Source organism: Megascapheus bottae, chromosome 14 (genome assembly GCF_031878675.1).
Source record: "Megascapheus bottae isolate mThoBot1 chromosome 14, mThoBot2.hap1, whole genome shotgun sequence".
Classification (NCBI taxonomy): domain Eukaryota; kingdom Metazoa; phylum Chordata; class Mammalia; order Rodentia; family Geomyidae; genus Megascapheus; species Megascapheus bottae.
In genome coordinates, this window is record NC_143522.1 from 17,092,375 (window position 1) to 17,116,563 (window position 24,189).

General features: G+C 39.5%; 1 protein-coding gene across 1 annotated transcript in view; it reads left to right on the top strand.

Annotated features, from left to right (window-relative positions):
• Positions 1-23,800, top strand: part of Tshr (thyroid stimulating hormone receptor) — an 89,518-nt gene extending 65,718 nt beyond the window's left edge. Inside the window, exons 7-10 of the mRNA XM_090344653.1 lie at positions 3,481-3,549; positions 13,252-13,329; positions 18,572-18,760; positions 20,465-23,800. Coding sequence (XP_090200779.1) covers positions 3,481-3,549; positions 13,252-13,329; positions 18,572-18,760; positions 20,465-21,875 — 1,747 coding nt within the window. The 3' untranslated portion in view covers positions 21,876-23,800. The remainder of the gene's footprint in view (positions 1-3,480; positions 3,550-13,251; positions 13,330-18,571; positions 18,761-20,464) is intronic.
• The last annotated feature ends 389 nt before the right edge of the window (positions 23,801-24,189 follow it).

Consider the following 24,189-nt stretch of genomic DNA (forward strand, 5'->3'; position numbering starts at 1 on the left):
GGCAACGAAAACATATTTCCTTCCAGCAATAGTTGGTACATTTCTTTCTTGGGGCAATCCAGTTATTTAAGATCATACGACCTGTCTCATAACTACCTTTTCAACAACAGTAGCTACATACAAACATCAACTATTGAACAAAGCTGTGTTCCAGAAACATTTTATTTACAGAAACAAGTAATAGATCCAATATGGCCTCTAAATCTTGTGACACAATATTCTTCTTTCAATTATCCTCATTTTACAGAGGAAAACCCTCTGTGGAATAAACTTGATTTTAACAAAGCCTCTAAGTTAGACGCTTTGCACACTGAATTCTTTCTATGGCATTAAACTCCTATAGAGCCTAATTGCTTTTCCATAAATTTGGATGGGTTTGTCTCTGTGGATGCTTAAGTAGGGATAGTCAGATATTCCAGTACTGTGGCTTGAAATCTGAGCTTGCTCAAGGCTAGCACTCTATCAATTGAGTGATAGTGTCACTTCAGGCTTTTTCTGAGTAGTTTATTGGAGATAAGAGTCTCATGGATTTTCCAAGCTGGCTTGGAACTACGATGCTCAGATCTCAGCCTCCTGAACAGCAAGGATTACAGTTGTGTACCACCAGTGCATTTCATCTACATTAAGATTTTTGGGTGGTTGTTGTTTTTAAGAGGCCCTTTTCCAAGCCATGTATGCCTAGGAGTTTGGGCCTATGAACTGTCTCAACTGCTTGGCCATGGTCCACAATGGAACATTTCAGGAAATCCTTCTCACCACCTGGAAGAAGTCTCACGAAAACCAGAGATTTCTTCTTAGCCCTTGGACAGCCCTGAAAATTCTTGGGCTTTTCGATCACTGGGTCCTGAACCTCAAGGCATGAATCCCTTCTGAGAGGTGCCACTTAGCATCCCTTATAAGTAAACATCTTCAGTTTCTTTACAGAACATTGCCTTTCTCACAGAACAGGTTTGTTTTTTTCCTAAGACTTAAGATTGGCAAGCAGCCATCTCTCAGGAGAACTGCTATGGCTTCTCACTCTCCTGGGGGTAAGGAAATGTCCTGTTTCCTGGGTCTAGAGGTGGGAATGGCAGGGAGTGAGAGTTACCTTGTCAGATAATCATTTCTACATACCTGAAAAAAGGCCTTTTTTCTTTGAAGCTCATCCTCAAAAATTTGATGTAAAAGGACATGTGCCTAACAGCAGAGTTTGGGCCTGTCTCCATGGTAAGGCAATTTCAATCAAAATTTGAAATCCTTTCTTCACTATTTTTCTGAGACATTTTTACTGTCTAAGATGTGCATAAAATTTAGGAAATTTTCCACATGGTTTTAAATTCTTATTATAGTGTGTAGGCTGCATGATGAAATGAGTTAAATATTAAAAGACTTTAATTATTTTTTGCCAGTCCTAGGCTTGAACTCAGGGCCTGAGCACTATCCTTGGGCTTTCTCAAGGCTAGATCTCTACCACTTGAGACTCAGCACCACTTCTGGCTTTTTTCTATGTATGTGGTACCAAGGAATCGAACCCGGGCCTTCATGCATGCTAGGCAAGCACTCTACCACTAGGCCAAACTCCTGGCCCCCTTAAAATTTTTTTAATGTATAGTTCTCACATCTTTGTAAAAGCTGCAGGTTAGAAATAAAAGTTAATTTAACTATTGGATAAGTTAACTTAGCTATAGGTATCAATCCTTTTGCCTTCGTTTCAGAGAAATATTGTAGTCCTCACTCGGGGTACTTGAGTCACCAGGACTAAACTTAGAACATAATTACTTAACAAAAACTAGCACATTAACAACAATAAAATTCAGCTCTTCACAATGATACAGGATGAATGAAAGTTTTAAGACACTGCTTTAGTCATCTCCAAAGTGATCCTCCTTGTATGAGATACACAGTATGATTTGATCTCCTTAGCAACCTTCTGCTTAGGCATCATCATCATATTTTTAGAGTTTGAGGAACTGAGGGTAGGGATAGGAAATTTCCAGGAATGCCTCAATACTAAATGAGAGCCCAGGAATAGTTCCAAATTGGGACAATCCCATGTACTTCTTCATGTACTCTTAGAGTTGGCACTTGGTTAGTGTTGGCAGTTGGTGTTCAAACTTCTCTACATTTGTCATTAAAATCTTCCACAAACTGCCTGATTGTGGTCATGGTTGTGATTCCTCTCTCATGTTTCACACATGTACATAACCACAATAAGTCCCATGGGGCTGGACGTTTTACTCTGCAGAAATGGAAGACATGGGCTGATGGGAGGTGGAATGTGTCATGGACCCGGATTCTCAGCTGTACTGGACCAATGTGTTTTGGGCCAGTCACCTCCCTCTTGCCGAGGTGGTAGCATTTCACATTGGCCCTAAAGAGAAATTAACTAGTTGCAGAAATAGCAACAAATGAAAGCATTAGAATTTGTCTACTTGTTTTCTTATGTTTGTCTATGAAGGTCAACTTAATTCACTATGCAGTCACACTGTGATAAATCCTGACAAGATAGGTCAAAAACAAATTTTAGAAATAATTTTAGATAGAAAAATCTGTTCATTCATATGAACCTCAAGAAACTGCAGTTATAGCTCCACCATTGACACCAAGTTAGTATTATCTAAAACCTTTTTCTTTCATTTCTTGATATGTATGTATGTATAGGACATACATGTGCATGTATATGTATATATATTCAAGATATGGATACATACATCTTAAGCATGGATATATATACATACACAAATATGGATAGACAGAGCCCTATATATGATAAAGGAGCCATTATAATAGGAAACAGTTTCGTAAAGCACAGATTTTCAAGCACAAATTTCAGTTACATATGCTTTTCATGTCAGTTGCCACATAAAGATGTACTGATGTTATTATGCTTGAAAGGGTATGAGAGATTGTACTGAATGTTGGATGTGAGCAATCTTGAAAGATTATGAAAGTTGCATTTGAAACAATGAAAGATAAGCTATTTGTAGGTCTATGGTTTATAACTAGAGATCTAGCCTTTATGAATTAGTCATCTATAGCATAAAGTGAGTTTCTTACTAGGAGATAGGCTTTTTATCCCCCTGTACTTACAGCACTTAGAAAAGTGGCTTGAACATAATTGTTGACTGATGTTATGATTCGTATTCTACGTAATGGATTGGGAAATGTAACACTAGTCATCTATTGCCTAGAAAAACCAAAAATAGATTTTTTGAAATATCAAAAAAAAAGTAAGCTTGGTTTTAAGAAAAAGTTTACTAGCACCTAAGTCTAGAGAATTGGTGTGAAAGCTATTAAATATTATCTTATGTCCCATGCAAGGTATGTTTTAAAGTTTTCTAGTTGGATACATATAATAGATCTGTGGAAATTCATGCAAATTCTTGATATTTTAGAAATAAATCCCAATCACCCAAAAAGAAAAATGGCCAATATTATCTCTCACAAATCATTGATCTCTCTCTCTCTCTCTCTCTCTCTCTCTCTGCTTGTTGATTGTAGGAAACTATATAACAATGGCTTTACTTCAATCCAAGGACATGCTTTCAATGGGACTAAGCTGGATGCTGTGTAAGTCAAGGGTAACCATGGGTACCTTTCTCCACCCCTCTCTCTCAGGATCAGCCAATGGGTCAGAATTCTACTGAGCGATAGGTTCTCTCAGAGGCTCTATCTGCTCCAGGGTTAGCATGCTTAGACTTCTAAATAATGCTAAGGAACTTGATTAGGACCCAGCTGAAGTAGACATTTACATTGACTACAAAATGAAGAATTATGGTTACCTTTAGTTATAAGGATATATTGGGGGGGCAATCTGTTTGTGTGTATTCATTTACTGTGTTCATGAAGTGAAAGGTTATCTTCACAGATAAAGCAAAAAACCAGATGTTTCTCAGACATTTTAGACATATTTTTTAGAAAGATGTCATTTTATGTTTGGTTCACTAAGAAATAGTTGCAAAACTACATCCAAATCTTTTCTCAAGATAAGTAATGCTCAAAACAACTAAAAGAGCAAAGGACGCCCTATATCAGTCCTCTTTTATAATATTTAATAATCATGTATATTTAACAATCATGGATACAGTATTTAATAATCATGTATATTTTCAATATCATATATTGTTTTCATTTCACCTACTCATTTTGAGTGACTTGTTACTCCAAACAGTTCATGGTTTCTTTTTTTTCTTTTTCATTTATTTATTTTTTTATTATTATTATTTTTTTGGGTTGGTCATGGGGCTTGAACTCTGGGCCTGGGCATTGTCCCTGAGCTCTTCAGTTCAAAGCTATCACCCTACCCTTTGAGTCACAGTGCCATTTCCCATTTTCTAGTGATTAATTAGAGATAAAGGTCTCATGGACTTTAGTGCCCAGGCTGTCTTTGAACTGTGATCCTCAGCTCACAGCCTCCTGAGTAGCTAGTATTAGGGTGTGAGCTTCCGTACTAGGCTTGGTTTCTTTTTTCTAGAAGTGATGGTTGAAAATCTGAAGTCCTTCTAAGTCTATCATGTAGTACAGTGCTTCTCAAACTCCATAAATATAGGAAATATTGCCGGGTATGGTGGCTCACGCCTGTAATCCTAGCTACTCAGGAGGCTGAGATCTGAGGATCAAGGTTCAAAGCCAGCCTGGGCACAAAAGGACCTGAGACTCTTGTCTCCAATTAATAAAAAATGGGAAATGGGGCTTGGCTCAAGGATAGGGTGGTAGCCTTGAGCTGAAGAGCTCAGGGACAGCGTCCAGGCTGAGTTCAATACCCATGACCCACAAAAAAAAAAAAAAAAAAAAAAAAAAAAAAGGAAATAGTTCTTAGTGAAGAACCATTTGTTTCTAACCTTTTAAATTTACATTAAGGGCCAGCAAGCTTTTCCAGGAAAGAACCCAGATAGCAAATATTTTGGACTTCGTGGGACATAGGGTATTGATTGTGCTTATTTAGCTTTACCATCATAATATGAAAGCAGCCATAGTAATAAATACATAAGGAAGTGAATGGGGTTGCGCTTCAATAGAACCTGATTTACAAAAACAGACAGAAGGCATGGTCAGATTGGAGGGTCAGCATGGAGGAACTCAGGGAGGATGGCTAACGTGCAGTAAAGAGGTCGCATGAGATGAAGATAAATATCTGGATAGGAAGTTCAGATTCAATTAGAACGGAAAACAATCTTTTCATTCATTTTTGTGAATCCAACTGTAAGCTGTTCCTGTTATAAAACCACAGTTTACTCTTCATTCTCCCCTAGGTTTCACATTTTTAGACCTAAGCATGTCAGTGAAAATTATTGTAAGAATCCAATGTGTAATCAAATGGATTATCATGACAAGCGGCCCCAAAGCTGAAGGAAAGCAAAGACCTAGCTGTCGGTAAAAGAAAAAGAGATCAAATGTCCATAATAATAATGAAATAATATGCACTTATGTTCTTAACATAGGACTGTGTCTTTTGTCTCAGTGTTCATTGAGATTTCAAATAAAGGTAAACATATCCACCATGGATAATTATCCCAAAAGGATTCAAGGATTGTATAAAGCATGTTTGCAATTCAGTGACTTCTCTACAAATGTGTTCAGATACCTCTGAGCTCTAGCTTAAATAATTCGTCATCCAAAAGAGCAAGCATCTACCTCATGCTAACTGAAATTAGCAGGTTTGACCTCAATTACATCATACTCCCCACACACACTTTTTTTTTTATGTAACTGAATAATACTCTCACAGCCAACTTGAACAAATTCCACACTGAGTTCAAACCCAGATGCCTCAGAAGCAGTTGGGTAATTAGAAGTTTGTAGCCAGGCACAGTGGCTCACACCTGTAATCCTAGCTATTCAGGCCGCTGAGATCTGAGGACCACAGTTCAAAGTGAGCCTGGGCACTAAAGTCCAATTAATCACCAGAAAACCGGAAGTGGTGCTGTGGCTCCAGTGGTAGGGTGGTAGCCTTGAGCTCAAGAGCTCAGGGACAGTGCCCAGGCCCAGAGTTCAAGCCCCATGACACAGAAAAAAAAAAAAAAAGAAGAAGAGGAACTTTGTAAGAATCATGTCAGATGTGTTTTAAAAGCATAGCCTCTTGTGACAACCCATGGAGCCAAGCACGGTGTCATCACTCAAGTGTGAAGTTAGGAATAATACCCCACCAGATGCTGTACTGCACACAGCCACAAGTGAAGTCACCTGCTTATTCTTTGGATCATCCCTGTACTCATTCTGCTTGGATGTATATTGTTTCTCACTCACTCCCTGGTTCTCTGGAATTTTTGGTTGTCTAATTCTCGTAACTAGCTACTATCTGCCAGTAAACTCTTGAGCAGGCAAAAAAAAAGAAGCCATTTTGATATGCTAAAACAGTAATCCATTATGAACACACAAGTCAACACAGTGGATGTGCTAATTAGCATCACACATTAGCTGATCAGAAGTAAAACATCACAGCCTGGAGCACTGGAGCAAGATGACGGTAGAGCAGATTATAGGATTACTAGGCTAGTGTTTCTCATGGGGTAAGTATTTGAACAGGTTGTAGGCTATGCCCCAGGGGTGGGTTTTTCCCTTTGTCCATTGACACCTGTTTCTGTTTATAAACAAGTGCCCTGAATCCAGCAACCAACAGGACTTTCACATAGCAACCTGGCTTTTCTTTAGACAAATATGAGAGCTGGGCCAAGGGAGCTCTGTAATTTTCTGAATAACAAGAGCTATGGGAAAGAAACATGGTCTCTCTTAGAAATGCTTCCAAGTGAGTCTCACAACATAACTAGGTGCCAATTCAAGCTCTCTCTAAAGGGGCTGTAGACATTCATGTGGAAATTCCATCTTGGAGATGGAATCTGTCCTTAACTCCCCAGAGAGCAAAGCTCAGCTGTGTCACTGGACTTCTTCACCAGTGTATCCTGTCCTCCACAGAAATCACTTTCTTCCACACACTGCATAGAGGATGCCTCTCTGAGTTATCCAGAAACTGGACTTTTGTTTATTCATCCAACCAGAATTATTGAATGCTCTGTTTCAAGGGTTTAAGAGTAAACCTCTTAAAGTCTGGACACATATACACATGCAAACCCACACACACACACACACACACACACACACACACACACAATCTGCTAATTACTTTTCCCTTATTCCTAACTACATTACTTTCCCTGAACTATGAGACACCGAATCTTTTTGCTTTAGGTTTTTTTTTTGTATATATGTTGTGCAAATACTGGGGCTTGAACTCAGGGCCTCACACCTGACTTTTCTACTCGAGGCTGGTATTCTCACACCTGACTTTTCTGCTCAAGGCTGGTATTCTACCACTTGAGCCACACCTCCACTTCCAGCTTTTTGCTGATTAATTGGAGAAAAGAGTCTCGTAAACTTTTCTGCCTGGGCTAGCTTCAAGCCTCGATTGTGAAATATCAGCTTTTGAGTAGCTAGGATTATAGGGGTGATCTACAAGCACCCAGTAAGCTACATAATCTTAAATCAGGTCAGGGCTTCTTAAACCCCTCTGTGAGAAATATGCCATCTCTTTATTTATTTATTTATTTTGCCAGCTCTGGGGCTTGAGCACTGTCCTTGGTCTTTCTCCAAGCTAGAGCTCTACCACTTGAGTCTTCCGGCTTTTTCTATGTATGTGGTACTGAGGAATCAAACCCCGGTATGCATGCTAGGCTGGCACTCTACCACTAGGCGAAACTCCCAGCCCAATCTGCCATCTTTGTATCCAGGAAGAACATCATTGCTTTCCAGAGGTTCTGAAAGAGGCTTATGTCTCTGTTTCCCAACACTGATGAGATGTTGAGTATCTTACTTTTGAAGGAAAATAATCACAGCCTTTTCCATAAGCCTTTCCCCGTGTTTATATTTAGAAATTGCAACTTTTCAGAAATGTCTCAATTCTTATTGCAAGCATTTCTATGTTGCTTTAAGTTCTTTATGTTCACCTTCTTCTTGCAGAGGCTAGTTTAAGTTACCCTCATTGTCTAGATTCCCATTTAGCCTGTCAAGATTTGTGGTTAATTTACTGAAGCCAGTCCACAGAATGTGGACATCAGGAATCAAAATAAGTCATAGAATTGATTCTGATGTGCCCAAACGTGTTAGGCACTTGTGGGGCCAATAAGTGCTGTCTCCCTGATTATAATGGCTTTTGCATCTGTATTTCCTCGCATTGCCCCCTAAGCTTCAGATGGCAGGTGGAAGGAATCTAAAGCCAAAATTAAAAGCTAAATGAGAAAGCCCTCCAAACTGTAAACAGTACTGCAGGAGAGTCATGAGTTTGAGGTTAGTCTGGGATACACAGAGCGTTCCAGGCCAGTCTGGGATACATTGGAAGATCATTATCCCAAAGCAAAAGCTTGGACCTATAATGCTAGCTGCTCAGGAAGCTGAGATACAGGGTCACTGTTGGAATTCAGTCCAAGCAGAAAAGTGAGACTTTAATCTCCAATTAACCACCAAAAAGCTAGAGGTATGGCACAAGTACTAGAGCACGGGCCTTGAGGAAATTTTTTTTTTTCTTTTTCCTTTCTTAGTTTTCTTTTTTGGTCAGTTCTTTGCCTGGTCATTGTCCCTGAGCTCTTCAGCTCAAGGCTAGTGCTCTACTACTCTGAGCCACAGCACCACTTTCTTTTCTTTTTTTTTTTTTGCCAGTCCTGGGCTTGAGCTCAGGGCCTGAGCACTGTCCTTGGACTTTCTCAAGGCTAGAGCTCTACCACTTGAGCCTCAGCACCACTTCTGGCTTTTTTTCTATGTATGTGGTACCCAGGAATCGAACCCGGGTCTTCATGCATGCTAGGCAAGCACTTTAACCACTAGGCCAAACTCCCGGCCCCTAGCACCACTTTCTTGAGCAAACAATTCTTTTTTTTTTTTTTTGGCCAGTCCTGGGTTTGAGCTCAGGGCCTGAGCACTGTCCTTGGTCGAACTCTACTACTTGAGCCTCAGCACCACTTCTGGCTTTTTTTTTTCTATGTATGTGGTACCGAGGAATTGAACCAGCAAAGAAAGAAAATGCAAAAAAGCAGAGTGACAGTTGCATTCTTAAACACCTAAATATCTCTAGGAGATTGAGTACCCAAACATCATGAGTTTTAGAAAACACAACCTCCTGCAAGGCCAGTTCATCTCCGTTCCCGCTGGCTGTACCTCCTCTGGAACCTTCATCCCTCCTGTACTCTGGCTGCCTTTCTCAATTTGAGGTCTTCTGTACTTTCTGGTAAACTGCTGTGCTTATCAACTAGTCACATCCTCATGGGTGTATTAAATATCAGATGAAAACACTACAGAGTTGGGCAAGCAATAATTTAGTGTTACAGTAATTTCTTTTGATTAGAGCAAGCAGATTTTTATTCACAGCAGTCAGAAATGAAAAGGAAAATTTGATGAGCTCACCAGTTCTTACTTGATTTTCAACAGTCTGGGAACAGAATGTGATCTGCAAGCTGTATTGTCCAAACAAATCAAAAAGAGTCTCAAGCCAGTGCTGCCCTCATGCTGAACTCTTTATTATTATTGTTGTTATTATTTTTTTTTACAAATTTCTACTATTCAAGATGGTCTCTCCAATTGTTTTCTTCAAAATGGCTCTTTCCCAATCTAGCTATCATTAACCAAAGAATCTTCATGGACATAATAAGTTGAAGGAATTAATCTATGATCAAATGAACAAATGAGGTAATCCATTGGAAAAGCAGATTGATTGCTTTAGTTTGATCTTTGAATATATATATATATATACATGTATTAGTTCACATACATGTGTGTACATGTATATATGATTAGTTCATTCTTCATGTCAAACATAATAATGACCTAATGACCTATGCTATAGTTTGAATCTGGAATTCCCCCCCTAGAGCCTACTGGTAAAAGTCTTGGTCTCTGGTGGTAGACCCTTTAGGAAATGAAGCATAGGGGGAAGTTAGGTTCTTGAGGATATGACTTTGAAGGAAATATGGAGACTCTGGTCCCTTCCTCTTCCTCTTTCACCTGCATTCTTGTCATCCTGATGTGAGCATATTCCTCCACCACTTGTTCCTGCCATGATGTCATGGCCTTTTTCTGCCATGATGTTCCCACCATTTCATGTAGGCTCCAATAACCATGAGACTAAACCACCATGCAGTGAAAGCTCCAAAAGTATAAGCCCTAATAAACCTTTTCTTTTTCTTAAACTGCTAGTCTCAGGAATTGATTATAGTAATGGAAAACTAATTTGTCCTGGAGGCTGCTGTCTTGAGGCTTTATGTGGGCCATCTCTTTGTAAACCAGCTGCCTCAACAATCACTGTCATCAAGAAAATCAATTCGTCAAATGCCACCGTAGTGTTCTATCTTTCAGCCTCCATTAATTTTTCTTTAAAGCAACCATATATGTCACACTCAGAGCTTAACATGTCCATTTCACTACCTTGAAGGAAAGATGCTTTAATTCATTTGTTCATAGACAATTCTCATCCAAAAATAGCTATATAGAAGTATTGAATTTGGCACTAGGAATGAAGCAGCGACCTAAGGCACAGAAGTTGCATTGTAATTGGGAAGGAAGATCGTATCCAAGCAAATGAATAAATAAAGAAATGGTTGCAGATTTGAATAAATAAAGAAGGAAATAAAGAGTATAAAGTTAGAAAGTAAACAGGTGGAGGTCACTTAAGACTTAAGTATTCTCCATTTATTTTATTTTTTAATGAAAGTCTCAAAAATGTATACTAAGCCAGGTGCTGGTGGCTCACACCTGTAATCCTAGCCACTCAGGAGACTGAGACATGAGGCAGTTCAAAGCCAGCCCGAGCATGAAAGTCCATGAGACTCTTATCTCCAATTAACCACCAGAAAACCAGAAGTGGCTCTGAAGCTCAAGTGGTAAAGCACTAACCTTGAGCCAAAGAGCTTAGGGATAGCACCCAGGCCCAGAGTTCAAGTTCCATGACCAACCAAAAAATAATGTATACTAATTTCTAAGATCTATTATGTGGAATCCCAGTACTTCATTATTCGTTATTAGTTTAGTTAATCCTAATCCTATTAGTTTCCAGTCATCCTGGAAACTGGTAAAAGTATTCTTACCCTATGTTGCTTGCAATTTCCTTCTTTGGCTTGGTAGCTTGGCTCTTGTTAAGGAAAAGAAGAACTGCCTTTTTTTTTTTTTTTTTTTTTTTTGGTCAGTCATGGGGCTTGGACTATGGGCCTGGGTGCTGTTCCTGAGCTCTTCAGCTCAAGACTACTGTCCTACCCCTTGAACCACAGCACCACTTCTGGTTTTCTAGTGGTTAAACTGAGATAAGAATCTCACAGCCTGGGCTGGCTTTGAACCTCGATCCTCGGATCCAGCCTCCTGAGTATTTAGGATTACAGGAGTGAGCCACCATGCTCGGCTCTACTTTGCGATTTCAAAGGTAAGTTTTTTGTCTTAAACTGATTTTTATTTTTGCAAGATCAAATTAAGAAAGACCCAAGACTGTTGAAGAAACAGCAAAAAGTACAGGTATATTTTGAGATTACTTGTGTTCTGCTAATCTTACATAAACACATTTTACCCTATTCATACTAGCCAATCACCAGTTTGGGCAGAGGGGCAGGGCCTGCTGCATTAGGAATAAATAGGAAAGCAGCTTGCTTACTTTGCCTGCTTGCTTGCAAAAATTTTGACTGATGGTCCACCTTCTGCAGAAATAAGTAAATTTTGCCTTAGTGAGGAAAACAAAGCAAAACAAAACTTCTTACCCATATTGCTCCAGTAATGTGGGCCCAATTAAACAAGAGGAAGTCTGACTGTGACAGCTCTGGAGAAAGAATCCTTCTGATTGAAAGTCCTCATGCAACTAGTATTACTATTCATTACTACTCATCCCTAAGATCAAATCCTATGACTGCAACAATAAAAAACACTGTTCTTAAGCAGACATCCTAAGTTCCCCCATTGTACTCATTTTGCAAACGGACCACTCACTGGACCTTAAACTGGCTAGGCTAAGCTGTCACATAGCTATCTATCTAGATAGATAGATAGATAGATAGATAGATAGATAGATAGATATGTATACATGTATATTTACATATGTGTATACATGTGTATACATATGTGTGTATATGTGTGTACATATATGTATATATGTGTGTGTATATATGTGGACTCTCTTTTTAGATAATTTGATTCTATAAGAACAAAACAACAATGGGAGGGGAAAGGTCACTATATCTTTGGAAGTTTGTATTCATTTAGAGGAAATTTAGGTTTCAAAATTTAAGTCATTTTGTGACTTAAAAATTGCTTTAAAAGTACTACGCTGGCCGAGAGTTTGGCCTAGTGGTAGAGTGCTTGCCTAGCATGCACAAAGACCCGGGTTCGATTCCTCGGTACCACATACATAGAAAAAAGCCAGAAGTGGTGCTAAAGCTCAAGTGGTAGAGCTCTAGACTTGAGAAAACCCAAGGACAGTGCTCAGGCCCTGAGCTTAAGCCCAGGACTGGCAAAAAAAAAGTACTATGCTCTTCAAATGCCCAATGTGTTTTCAAAATAGAAAGATCAATGCATCCATCAGACACCTGCCATTCAATGTGTTTGTAATCTTATCTATCTGAACACTTTTCATTCATCCCACTTTTCATTCCCCAGGTATTTTTTAATGAAATATCTGCCATTCAATTAAATTTGAATTTTAAATGAACAACATGACTTTTCAGTATAAGAATGTCTCTAAAATTACATGGGGAACACTTAAAGAAATGTATTCATTGATCAAATTTAACTGAAGTTTAAATTACATTGGCATCCTGTGTTTTTATTTGCTAAATCTGGCTACCTTTGCTCAAAGATCTGAATCTGTGATCATCTGTTTCACCACTCATCATTCTCTTCTTAAACTCTGCCTCCCAAACAAAATCGACTAGAATACTGGTCAAATATTGAGAAACAACACTTAAGTCAATTGGTATTGAACAGAAAAAGTGCTAGTGGTACAACTGCCACATGGAAAGAAACAGGAAATTTAAGCAACATTGATGAAAATTAGATAAGCAAGCTAGACCATGAAAATACTCATCCTTAAATATTTCTGTCGTGAGGAATGCACATCAACCTTGGTATAATTGGAACACAGAATGCACAGAATGTGTCAGCTTGAAGGAAAAGTGTCTTCTACATTCTCAAAAGCCAGCTAATAGCTTGGGAGGCCATGATCACACTTTATTTTGATATTTGCACTAATTCGACATGATTGCTTCAGTTTACCTAACCCATCCTCCTTTTTTCCCCTTTCATCCTCTTGTCTAGCTACCTGAACAAGAATAAATACCTGACAGTGATCGACAGAGATGCATTTGGAGGAGTATACAGTGGGCCAGCCTTGCTGTGAGTAAGACAAACAAAAGAGTTTTGGAATAGAAAGACACGTGAAGAAAAGAAAAACTGGTATTCAAGAGTGGAGAAAAAGCTATTGTCTGCAATAAACACTTCTGGCAATATTTTCAGCAGCAAAATATAGTCTACCTATTCAAAGAGAATCCATATTGAGTCCCAAGAGGCCCCAGTGCCTGCATGCTACCCAGATGCTTGGTTAGACAGCTCAAAGAGGTTGTCTTCATGAAGATGCCACTTCCTAGAATTTTAAGATAGAAAGTCTACAGGTAGGTGAGAGGTACTCTAGATTTTGCATATAGACATATCTATCAGAGTGTATTGAAGAAGAATATTAACAGTAGTTTGATTTACATCTGGAAGAACTAGAAATCACTAGGGAAGATGGAACATGAACATTTTTTAATAGCTGAAGAGGTGCTCTTTTCTGCATTTCTCTGATTTTCACTGACATTCCAATCAGAGAATTAAGTTTCATCAATTCTGTTTCCATCAAGCCTCTTTGTCTTGTTCACTTTCTCTGTCCTCTTGATTTTAGCCTAGTTTAGAATCTTGTCCTTGAGAATCTAGTCTAGCCCTTGGGAAAATGGCACACAGTACCTAAAAGTTGTGTAAGACAATCCACTATGTGCAAAGAAAAACTATATTATTTTTTCTGTTATGTCAGGACTAGGATTTAAACTCTGGGCCTCTCACTCTCACTCCACGTTAATTCTCATTGTTGGCACTCTATCATTTGAGCAATGCCTCCAGTCTGGTATTTTGCCCGTTATTTTTGGTGATGGAATTCCCCCCAACTTTTCTCCCTGAGCTGGTTCCAAACCTCAATCCTCCAAACCTCCAACCTCCTCAGTAGCGAGGATTATAGGTATAAGGTATCGAACCTTGGCTTTGTTTGTAGAAATAAGGACAAATTAAATATATGTACAAGACCACTGATTGGATGGTCTCCATCCTAAGGTCTTGACTCCTTCATGCTCTCTCCTTTAACAGTACGATTTCAATTTTATACTAAACATACCCAGCTCCGTGGGTTTGTGACCTGTCTCTTAAAAACAGCTGTACTGCTGAGTATAGGTGGCTCACACCTATAATCCTACTTCAGGAGGCTGAGCAGGAAAATCCGTGAGACTCCCACCTCCAATTAACCACCAGAAAACGGAAGTGGCACTGTGGCTCAAGGTGGTAGAGTGCTAGCCTTGAGCTAAAGAGCTCAGGGACAGTGTCCAGGCCGAGAGTTCTAGTGCCAGGATGTCAAAAGGCAAAAACAAATAGCAAAAAAAAAAATGCCATACCATAAAGGGAGCTACTGCTCACTCATAGCAAAATCTTTCAATTCATTTTGCATTTTTCTTTTTACAAAAAAATCAAAGGTATATGTGTGTGGGGGTAATCTCTAGCAGAATTTTTCTAAATCATTAATAAATGGATGAGGAACTTTGCTGCTTTTCTTACTTTAAAAAAAAATGAGTGTTTAAGCCGCTTGGCCATTGGCCCATTGCGTATAATTCTAGCTACTCAGGAGGTTGAGATCTGAAGACCACATCATGATGCCAGCCCAGGGAAAGAAAGCCCATGAGACTCTTATCTCCAATTAAACAGCACATAAATCAGTGTCACTCTTTCCATCATCCCCCCCCATACTTACTGTTTTTTTTCTAATCAAGATTTTCAGTCTCATTTTCCACTTTTATAATTTCTATTTTTGAATACTTTGTTTTCTTCTCATTTTGTTTTGAAAGAGAGGCTTTTGGTGTTTATAATACCACAGAGAAGAACGTACTGAAATTCAATGCCTTCCATAATAATGAGTGTCCTCTAAATTCTAAATTATGTAACTTCCTTTAACAGCATTTAGCATACTGACGAAACTTACCATAACATAATAGTCCCGATTACTATTATAAGTACCTTTTAAGAAGCTGGAATCTTTGTGATAATATCCCTGAGTTCACATTACATGTATCAACAAAAATAAAATTTCATAATAAACATTTGTTGCTATTAGCAGATCAAATTAGTCATTTGAAAATCCACAGGCAACTTTCTTCTTTGGATAAAATAGGTCTTTGGTTTATATTGTTTTCTTTATGATTAATACAAGATTATACTGAACATGGCTAAAACATGTGGCAAATTTCTTTCCAATGTGACTACAGTCCCCAGGTATATGAGTACATAATTTTCTCTGTGGATCCTGGGCACAAATATGTTTTATTAAGGTAAAATTTACATATATTGACAAACACAGTACTGGGGTGAAATTTAAGGGTTTGTACTTGCTAGGCAAACACTCTACCACTAGAGCTATATTTCCAATACCTTTTTCTTTCTTATTTTTAGTTAATATTCTAGCAAGGGTCTCAAAATAACATCTTCCAGACAGGTCTTGGGTCACAGTTCTCCTACCTCCATCTCCTGAATTTCTGAGATTACACGCACACACCACTATTTCCTCATTGAATAGAATTGAAATGTAGAGTTTCATTATTCTACCCTTGTTAAGCCTTAGATTATTTTTATTACCCAGAAACTTCCCTCCTGCCTCACCTTCTACAAAAAAAAAAATGACACTGAGCTACATTACCTATCCACACTGGAGTTATTTCAAAGGTTTTTAGTTTGTGCAACTGAGTGAATGGGAGTGCCAGTTACCAGATGGAGAAAAGCAGAAAAGAAACAGATGAGTGAGGAAGAATTTCAAAGTTTTAGATGGATCTGTTTAGTTGGAGGCACCTCAGGCACAGATGTCAAATAAGCAGCAGAGGACTAGACTACAGTTGTATTTTTTGGCTTAAATTCAGATTAACTCCATATTGAAGCAAAGAGCGAATTAATATTTCTTGAACTTAATAACTGTCTATTATGATGTGATAACTATTTCTGCCATAAAATATGGGTGTGAATACATATATATGTATATATATTCTCCATCATCTATTTTCTTTATACCTACCAAGCACTCATGTAGCAAGAAGCCATTTGGTATACGATAATCACAAGCACTCAAACCATAGGCTCTCTCCTTCTCTTTCTCTACCTTCCTTCCTTACTCCCTACAATATTTTGATGAGTTTCTGGGGAATTATTGCACTTGGATACTGCACTATGTTCAAAGCCTCCAGAGACAAGAAGATGAAAGGCCAAAGCCCCTGGACCCCTGAAGCTGAGAAGACTAAATTCAAATTATTCTTACGGCTCCACTCTTGATCTGATGAGTCTCTTTGAACATATATCTTGTTTCTTTGTCTAAATTTTAGCAACTTTCTGGTCCACAAAAATGCTGTAAGAAGTGAAATGACCTTGTGAGTCACCCCGAAAGCATATTACACGATGCAGACTCCTGGTCTGTGGCTTAGTCTATATTGCAGGTTATTCTGATGCTAGTCCAGTGCAGTGCCTGGACCAAAAATGCTGATGTTCAAGAGCAGAAAGCTTACAAATCCTTCACCACCAACTATCTGTCTTGGTGATATCACTACACCTTATATAAAGCACTAAATTATTTGACACATCTCCCTTGAAGAAGTTGGTTCAATATCCTCAGGCTTGAGTTTGTTAGTTGTTTCACTGACTTGCTATCTACTGCAATATGTGTGTACTCACCTGAGTTTATTCCTCTAAGGAATAAGTATGCATTTTAATAGATATTCTTGATAAAATTGTTCTTGAGAATTTTTAAGTAACCATTACTCTTGAGTAGTAACTCTAGTAACTGTATTGGCATTCCATAACTGAGCAGTATAAAACAAAGATCTTATTATTAACATAGCTTTTTATTTATTTACTTATTTATGTTTTTGTGGGTCGTGGGGCTTGAACTCTGAGCCTGGGCACTTCTTTCCCTGAGCTCTTTAGCTCAAGGCTACTACCCTACCTCTGGAGCCACAGCACCACTTCCCATTTTATAGCAGTTAACTGGAGATAAGGATTCTCACAGTCTTTAGTGCCCAGGCTGGTTTGAACTGTAATCCTCATTACAGATGTGAGCCACCGCACCTGGATTTTAGCATAGCTTTTTATAAATCAAGAATTTAAATAATGGATTCAAGCAGTATCCTCTGTTCTGTGATGCCTGGGGTTCAGTTAGGTAGTCCTGAAGACTGAGGTAACTCAATAGCTGGGAACTGGCAGTTTTGGTGGTAAGGCAAATCCTAAAATGGACATTCCCACCTTAAAAGTATGAATGAGCCAGGCAGGTGTGGATGGCTCATGCCTGGAACTCTGGGTACTCAGGAGGCAGAGCTCTAAGGATCACCAGTGGAAGCTGGAAGCCAGACCAGATAGGAAAGTTTGTGAGACTCATAGTTCACTTAACTGCCAAAAGCCAAAAGTGGAGCTGTACCAGTCTTGAGCAAAAAGGCTTAGCAACAATGCTCAGACCCTGAGTTCAAGCCCCATGACTGGCACAAATGTGGCAGGGGGGCAAAGAGGGAGGTGGCGGTGATGATAATCAAGTGACGTATTAAACTAATTCAGTGCAGGTGAAATAATTAAGGAACATGACAAACAATCTGCACTCAGGAGTTGAGAGCAGAAAAGAGAATACCTGGTTAAAAGTTATGATTTCATTCTACAATAATAACAGGAGTACACGATTACAAGGCTAACCATCATCTTTCTCATAATTTGTAGGAGTAATTTGAATCTCATTTCAGATTATTTGAGCTTTCATTATAGAAATGCATTTATCGTCTTCTAAATGGAGGAAATAGAGTTGTTCTCAGTCATGAATTCACTAAAGTCTTGTAAGTTCTGCATCGTTAGAAGAGTATTTTCACAATACTGATGTTACTTTAGAGTAGTTTATGGGTAGCAAAATCCTCATTGCCAAGCTGATGACAATTCAGGTGCCAGTGAGCATGTTCAATCGTATTTATCTTGGCTTCTTGAGACCCATTATCAGTAGTATGGTATCATTTTGCAGAGTAAAACTGGCATCCATCTGTGATTCCAAGAGTTCACAGAAAGAAAGTGAAAGTAGTATTTGTGCTGATGAAACAGTGACATTCCAGGCAATAAAAACAGCAGATCTGTGTAGGTATTGACCTAGAAACCTAACGTCCCTTCCTTACAGCAGTAAGTGCATCTAAACAACTTGAAATACATATTCAGCAGCAGAAAAGCAGTCCATCTGTCCCCCATTCATCTCAGATCTGTTTGATTTTGTGACCAAGAACTAGAAGGCCCCGGGTGCTTATACCCTCTCCCTGTGTTCCATTTTCTGCCTCCCCAGGGATGTGTCTCATACCAGCATCACTGCCCTGCCTTCCAAAGGCCTGGAGCATTTGAAGGAACTGATTGCAAGAAACACTTGGACTCTTAAGAAACTTCCACTTTCCTTGAGTTTCCTTCACCTCACAAGAGCTGACCTTTCTTATCCAAGCCACTGCTGTGCTTTTAAGAATCAGAAGAAAATTAGAGGGTGAGTAAAAGCAGCCCTGAATAAGCAACTAAAGCCATAGGCGGGAGATGAATCAATTTCTGGATTTGGGGAAGTATCTGTGTGGTTTGAAAACCAGAAGAAAAGACAACCCCATCTACAAGAATGAACAGGAAATGCCTGGGGCAACATGACTGGAGACAAGTGATTGCAGCTGGGAAGGAATGCCAATGTTACTGGAGATGGATAGGAGAGAGGAGATGACAAGCCATGATGAGGTAGAGATGGGCGTGGTTGTATCACTATCGTCAAGCCGAGGAGAGGTTACAGGATGTGATTTTGGGCTACCATGTGACATACAAATACCACAGCCATAAGGATAAGCTCATAGACAACACTCACAGTTGGACTATCTGATCTGTCTAGGCCTTGAAAATGTCCCATCTCACTGATTCGATGTGTATAGGCCCTGGAATAAGCTCGGCTTATACCCCAGCCCTGCCAGCTCCTGTGTTATTCCAGTCTAGTTACTCAACTGCTCTGAGCCTTTGAAATGAAGACCATCATGCTAGTCAGCACGCATAGTGGTTTTGAAAAGAGGAAATGAGAGCCTGAACAGAAAGCACCTAGAATGGAGTGGACTAGAATGTTGAGTACTAGTAACCATCAGTTGTGGTATATGTCATTTTAGTATCTAGCTATTTGTAAGAGAAATGATCCTCTTTCCACTCTGTAGTTTCTCTGCCTCTTTTCATCTAGTTATTTTGTGTCCTATACCAGGCAGGCCAGCCTGTTTTAACCCTACCTTCATTTAGCCTTATTTCAACTTCTATATACTTACCTCCAGGTTAATTTTCTATACTCAGATTTTTCAGTCAGAGGAAACATAAGGACCTTATTGTACAAGTGGCAGCAAAGAGGAAAGTTCAGATATTCTGCAAAGAAAGCCAGTATGGGTGCACTAACTACAGAAAACTAGTGAAGGGGCTTTGGAATGAGAATAGTAGATGATGTGCTGTGGCACTAAGTAGGAATGGGTGTGGGTGGGAAGGTGGAATGAATCTGAGGAGCAGATCCAGGTTTCTTGTCAGCCTTTCAACAGGTTGGAAAAGCTACCTAGCCCACCAGGTAGTTTCACAAGAGTTCAAGAGATGAATCAAAATCTGCTCAGCAGTTGAAGTAGTTAAATAATTCCTTTGGTTGTAAGTTTGGTGAGCCAGACATAAAGTAAATCTTAGGCCCATGCGCATGCCAGGACAGAAGTGTGCATTTATTTGTCCAATAAATATTGGTTGAGTGCCTTCTGTGTGCCTGGCACTGTCCTTTCCACTGGACAGACAAGAACTCAATCTACATGTTGTTTACAGCCTAGGGGAGGAAAAACAAAGAAGAAAATATCAGGCATATCCAACATAAAGGTATTTACATGTTTTAAGGGAATCAAAGAAGTCTCTTAGAGAGGAGTGTTTGGTTTACAGCTGAGTAATCTGTAGAAGCAACTATGAGCTTTCAGGCAAAAGGAACATAGTTTCCACATTTTGAACAGGAATAACAAGAAATATGGTCCCTGGATCACAGGGGAAAGGAAGCAATGGAAAATAATGTGGAAAAGGTAGTTCTAACCAGATCATATGGAATGGTGTAAAATCATGTAAACAGTAGTAAATAGGTTACATGCCTTCCCAGTGTTGCAAGGGTCACCAGTTGGTTTGAAAGAAGTGGTGACTTGTTTCTGTTGCCTTTTAGAATCATTGAGTCCTTGATGTGTAATGAAAGCAGCATCCACAGCCTGCGTCAGAGAAAATCTGTGACTGCCTGGAATGGCCCCGTCCATCAGGAATATGAAGATCTTGGAGATAACAGTGTGGGGTACAACCAGGATTCCAAGTTTCTGGATAGCCACAGCAACTCTCAGTACTATGTTTCCTTTGAAGAGCAAGAAGATGAGATCGTTGGTTTTGGCCAGGAGCTCAAAAACCCTCAAGAAGAGACTCTACAAGCCTTTGACAGTCATTATGACTACACCGTGTGTGGTGACAACGAAGACATGGTGTGTACCCCCAGGTCAGATGAGTTCAACCCCTGTGAAGACATCATGGGCTACAGATTCCTGAGGATTGTGGTGTGGTTTGTTAGTCTGCTGGCTCTCCTAGGCAATGTCTTTGTTCTGCTCATTCTCCTTACTAGTCACTATAAACTGACAGTCCCACGCTTTCTTATGTGCAACCTGGCCTTTGCGGATTTCTGTATGGGGATATACCTGCTGCTCATCGCCTCTGTGGACCTCTACACTCACTCTGAGTATTACAACCATGCCATCGACTGGCAGACAGGCCCTGGGTGCAATACAGCTGGCTTCTTCACTGTCTTTGCCAGTGAGCTGTCAGTATACACCTTGACAGCCATCACCCTGGAGCGATGGTATGCCATCACCTTTGCCATGCGCCTGGATCGGAAGATCCGCCTCAGACATGCGTACACCATCATGCTTGGGGGTTGGGTTTGCTGCTTCATTCTTGCCTTGCTCCCTTTGGTGGGAATAAGTAGTTATGCCAAGGTCAGCATCTGCCTTCCTATGGACACTGAGACCCCTCTGGCTCTGGCATATATTGTCCTTGTTTTGTTGATAAATGTCGTTGCCTTTGTCGTCGTCTGTTTCTGCTATGTGAAGATTTATATTACAGTGCGAAATCCGCAGTACAACCCTCGAGACAAAGACACTAAAATTGCCAAGAGGATGGCAGTGTTGATCTTCACTGACTTCATGTGCATGGCCCCCATCTCGTTCTATGCCCTGTCAGCACTCATGAACAAGCCACTCATCACTGTTACCAACTCCAAGATCTTGCTAGTCCTCTTCTATCCACTCAACTCTTGTGCCAATCCATTCCTCTACGCTATTTTCACCAAGGCCTTCCAGAGGGATGTGTTTATCCTGCTCAGCAAGTTTGGCTTCTGTAAACGCCAGGCTCAGGCATACCAGGGCCAGAGGGTTTCTCCAAAGAACAGCACTGGTAATCATTTTCAAAAAGTTACCCAGGACATGAGACAGAATCTCCCCAACATGCAAGATGTCTATGAACTGCTTGAAAACTCTCGCCAAACTCCAAATAATCAGAGCCAGATCTCAGAAGAGTATAAGCAAACAGCTTTGTAAATTGATCCTGTGCTAGTCCCACTTGTAGGTGAACTGTATAACAAAGCTGGTTTCTTTCGTACACAGTCCAGTCCCATTACACATGAACATACTGGTCACCCAATGCTCGTTCAACGTTCCATGGGACAAGAATTCACTTCTAGGGAATAACAGGCTTTAGCCTAATCATTGCCTCCAAGAAGGATGAGAAATTATGAACAGATTTTAATCCCAGGCAATGTCAAAATGATCAGTACTTTCTAGAGGACTTGCTGGATGCCAAGTTCAGAGATCATCATGCGTGACATGTCCAGTTAAAAATCAGTGGATCTTCTCACTTCTACATAGCCAGTCATGGTAAAGATTCAGTAAAGGGTCAAAGCTATTTACTTAGTGACCACAGGATAAAACTGTTCCCTTATTGGTGTTGTCCAATTTTCTGCTACCCGATATAACCAAAGAAAGTTTAGTTTCTTAACATTGAAAACTCAGCCAGGTATTAGTGGCTCAGGACTGTAATCCTAGCTACTCAAGAGGCTAAGATTGGAGAAACACAGTTCAAATCCAGTCTAGGAAAGAAAGTCCATAAGACTCTTATCTCCAATGAACCAGCCAAAAGCCAGATATGGAGCTGTGGGTTCAAGTGGTAGAGTACTAGCCTGGGGTGACAAAGCTATTACTACCACCCAGGCCCTCAGTATAAATCCCAGGAGCAGCACACATGCACATACACACACAGAAACTGAAAAGGCCAGCACAGCTGCATGAATATCAGCTGCTGAGAGACAGAGGGGAAAAGTTTAGCACTGTTTTTCTTGATCGCTGAAACTTAATCATCCCTGGACTGGAATCTGTAGGATGTGACCTACCTGTGGTATACTGACTAGAAATACTTAAAAGACGTCAGCATCTGTGGCCTACCAAACTAGCAATTGATCTCAGATATGCTCATATTAAAGATGTGAGCTCTACAAAGTATTTCTAAGTAACAACAAAGCAAGACTAAGAACAGGCCACGGTCACCCACTAACTAAGATAGCAAGCTGAACTATACAATCCTGACAAGTCACTAGTTGTCACAGGTCTGAAAAAAACAAATGAAGGAGCTTAATATCCTCTTTGTTTTTTGAAGCTCTATTATATCCCTTCCCCTCAAAACACATATTTCCATGACAGAGACATTAAGTGGGTAGAATCTGTTTACCCTGTCTTTTAGAGTTGCCTTCTCTTTCTTTTTGGAATCTAGATACATGACTTAAGATTTTTTTTCTTTATTTCATTTTTGGTCATCCTGCCTGAACCAAAAGTAATATTGAGTGACTATATTGGGTTAGATCCACATCATTCATCTAGTTACTAGATTTACACGGCCACTCAGTCAAATAAAAGATGGGTTTGCAAATTTGGGGTACTCAAAATTTGGAACATGTACTGTGCAATGCCACTTTAAAACATGTGTCTTCAGGGATTCATTTCTATACTTAAGTTTTTGTAGTTCGCTTACAAAACTAAAGCTGTCAAAAGTGATATCGTCTCTTTTATTGCTGTCAATTGCTGGTCACAAAGTCTTCATTCCCCCAATAGAACATCCTTATGTTAAACAGGCAGATGCACTCTCCAGTTCATTCGTTGTGATTGCGTGTATAACTCACCTGGAACCTCTCCATAGCCATATCTATTCCTCACACTGCTACTTTCACATCTTAGTACAAATACTAGAAACACCTAATATCATGACTTTCCAAAAAGTTCATTTGTACCTAATGAAGTCAAACAAAGGAGTCATCTTTTTTCACATGTGTTGCTTTCCTAAAATAGTCTAAAGTATCATCTCTTGACAGAGAATGTGTTTTAGCTTGACTAGGTCAACCAAAGCTTTAGAACAGTGCTAATGACTTCAACAAAATTGTCATTAAAACTCACATTCAAAATGTGAAATAAATGCTCCTCCTATAAAATGACTGTGTAGACTTCTATTGTGTTATCATCTTGCAACCTGTCTTTTAGGGTAAATATTATACAGGTTAAAACTAAAGAAAAATTATACATCAATATTGATAAGTATTGATATTTATTATAATTAATAGAATGGTTACATTATAGAGATACAGGGTGCATTGCTTCACATACATTGATAACCTTTCAATGTCTTGGTCCCAATTTCCCTCCCACCACCCCCGCCCCTCATCTTGTTTTCCCCCTTCCCTATTCAGTTTCAAATAACCAAATATGCATATATACAATATATCAGATAACAAGATGAAATACTGTAACAATATGAGAGAGCCAAAGGACAGCAAAAGAAATGAGAGATAACATAGTACATTAAGGACAA